The 2,259-nt window shown below is 21.5% G+C and overlaps 1 protein-coding gene across 1 annotated transcript; it reads left to right on the forward strand.

Moving 5' to 3' along the window:
- Positions 1 to 985: 985 nt before the first annotated feature.
- On the forward strand, positions 986 to 1,313 carry LOAG_14821 (empty spiracles homeobox 1; the record flags this gene model as incomplete). The annotated part of the gene is made up of 2 exons (XM_003150314.1): positions 986 to 1,158; positions 1,280 to 1,313. Coding segments are annotated over 2 exons (206 nt in total), but the record flags the coding sequence as incomplete, so codon positions are not given.
- Positions 1,314 to 2,259: the final 946 nt, after the last annotated feature.

Here is a 2,259-nt window from a genome sequence, read left to right on the forward strand (position 1 = left end):
AAAAACAAAAAAAAAAAAAAAAAATTGAATAAATTTATTACAAATATTTCATGATTACAAAATTTTGTCCAAAATAAATTATTGGTTATTGGTTAGTTTTTTTTTTTTGGTTAAATTTGTTGAGTTAATTAATGGTTATAAAATATTCTTGACTAATATATTATCCTAAATATCTATCGTAACATATTCATCCATTCATCTAACCAATATTTTTTTTTATTTTCCGTTTTCTTTTTTTGTAATTTCATTTTTTTTCTAAATTTTAAATTGAGGGAAATGTTTTCTGAAAAAATATTAGTTAATTAATTAATTTAATCGAGTTAAAACAAAAGTATTACCATATGTAATTGTATATTTCTTTTCATTTTCTATCTTCTTTTTTTTTTTTTAATTTCAAAATACAATGAAATGTGAAATGAATATTTTTACGCTTTTTTTTTTTTGTAAATTCATCAGAACATACTAATTAATTAATTAATTAATTACAATCAAAAGTGTTGCAGCATGCATTGTATATTCCCATTAATTTCTCTTCTTTTTTTTTTTTAAATTTCTAACAACGATGAAATGAGAAATGAATATGTTTTGTTTTTTTTTTGTGAATTCATCGAAAAAATATTAATTAATTAATTAATTAATTATAACAAAGCACTGAACTATATATTATAAGCATACACATCAATGATCTGTGGGAATAATTAATCGACGACGATTTATTTGTTTAATCATTTGCCTTAATTAATTGTAATTACCATTGATCATTGTTTTTTTTTGATCAATGGCATTTCCTATCATTATTATCTTTTTTAATTTTAATAAACAATAACTTTACATATATAATTGATTGGAAGAAATTAATTAATTTTTTATAAAATCAAAATTCAAAAATTCAAAATTAACATATTTCCCTCTCTTTTTTTTTGCATTTTAATAAATGATAGTAAAATTTCCGAAATATTTTTTAAATTGAATTAAAAATATTTAGATGAAACTACCGCTGGTCTCTTTTTACAACCATTTCGAAAAAACAAACGAATTCGTACCGCTTTCTCACCCCAACAATTAGTTGAACTTGAAAAAGCATTTGAAATGAATCATTATGTGATTGGAAATGAACGTCGAGAATTAGCAACAAGCTTATCGCTTACCGAAACACAGGTTAACAAATTTTCATCATTTCAAAAAAGTTTCCAGCATTTTTAAAACTTTTATCAGTTCTAAAATTTTAATTATTTAATTAATTCGGAATAAAAATTTTAAAATTTTATTCGTATTAAAGATAAACAAGCCGAATTGGTGTAAATCAATTAGCGGTAATTAAATTTTAAAAAAAATGCTGATAGCAGATATTTGGGAAAAATTTGTAAATTTTAATTAAAATTTAAAAAAAAAGGACAGAAATTTGATCAAATATTTCTGATTTGATTGTTTTTTTTTTCTTGCAAATAAAAAAAAGCGAATAATTCTTTTTTTTTAAAATATTTTTTTAATTTAATCATTTTGACCAATAAATTTTCTTTAAAAAAAACCAAAAAATTAAAAGGAAACAACAAATTTTCTTTTTTTTTTCATTCCTATCAGAAAATTTATTTAATACTTAATCATATCGTATTGATTATTTCCTTCGTCAATTCATTTTCAAGTATTATTTCTAAGCATATATTTACCGTAAGGTTGATCAAATCTTCAGGGAAGTGTTTATGTTTTACGGAAATTCCTTGATATTTTCTTTTTCTTTACCTTTGCCATAAAGTTAATTAGTTAATTACTAATAAACAATCCGGTTAGCACATTCAAAATCGGAATAATTTATCAAGTTACTCTTTTTTTTTCACTCAAATTTTCCTCAACTCTACCATATCCTGTTTATGTTAGTAATTAAAATTAGTAAGAAAAATTAATTAGAAAAATTTTTGCTAACCTCAAATAGCCAAATAATCATTGGTAAATGATAATTAGAGGCTAATAAGTGAAACTTTTAATTTTAATCTTTCAATTATCAAACAATAAATTAATTGGAAGAAATTTTTAATAATTTTTAATATTTTTAAATTTTTAACAATTTTCTTTTCTTTTTTTTATTATAATAAATGCAATGTATAAAAATTTACTGTAAATTTTAAAAATTTTAACATAAATTCTTTTATCGTTCCAAAGCGAATTACACTTGTCATTATGTTTGCGACATAATTACTTTGTTGTTTTAGATGAGAGCGAGAGAGAGAGAGAGAGAGAGAGAGGAGGAGAGAAGAAGAGAAG

This window comes from Loa loa (genome assembly GCF_000183805.2).
Source record: "Loa loa unplaced genomic scaffold supercont3.354, whole genome shotgun sequence".
In the NCBI taxonomy this organism is placed as follows: Eukaryota; Metazoa; Nematoda; class Chromadorea; order Rhabditida; family Onchocercidae; genus Loa; species Loa loa.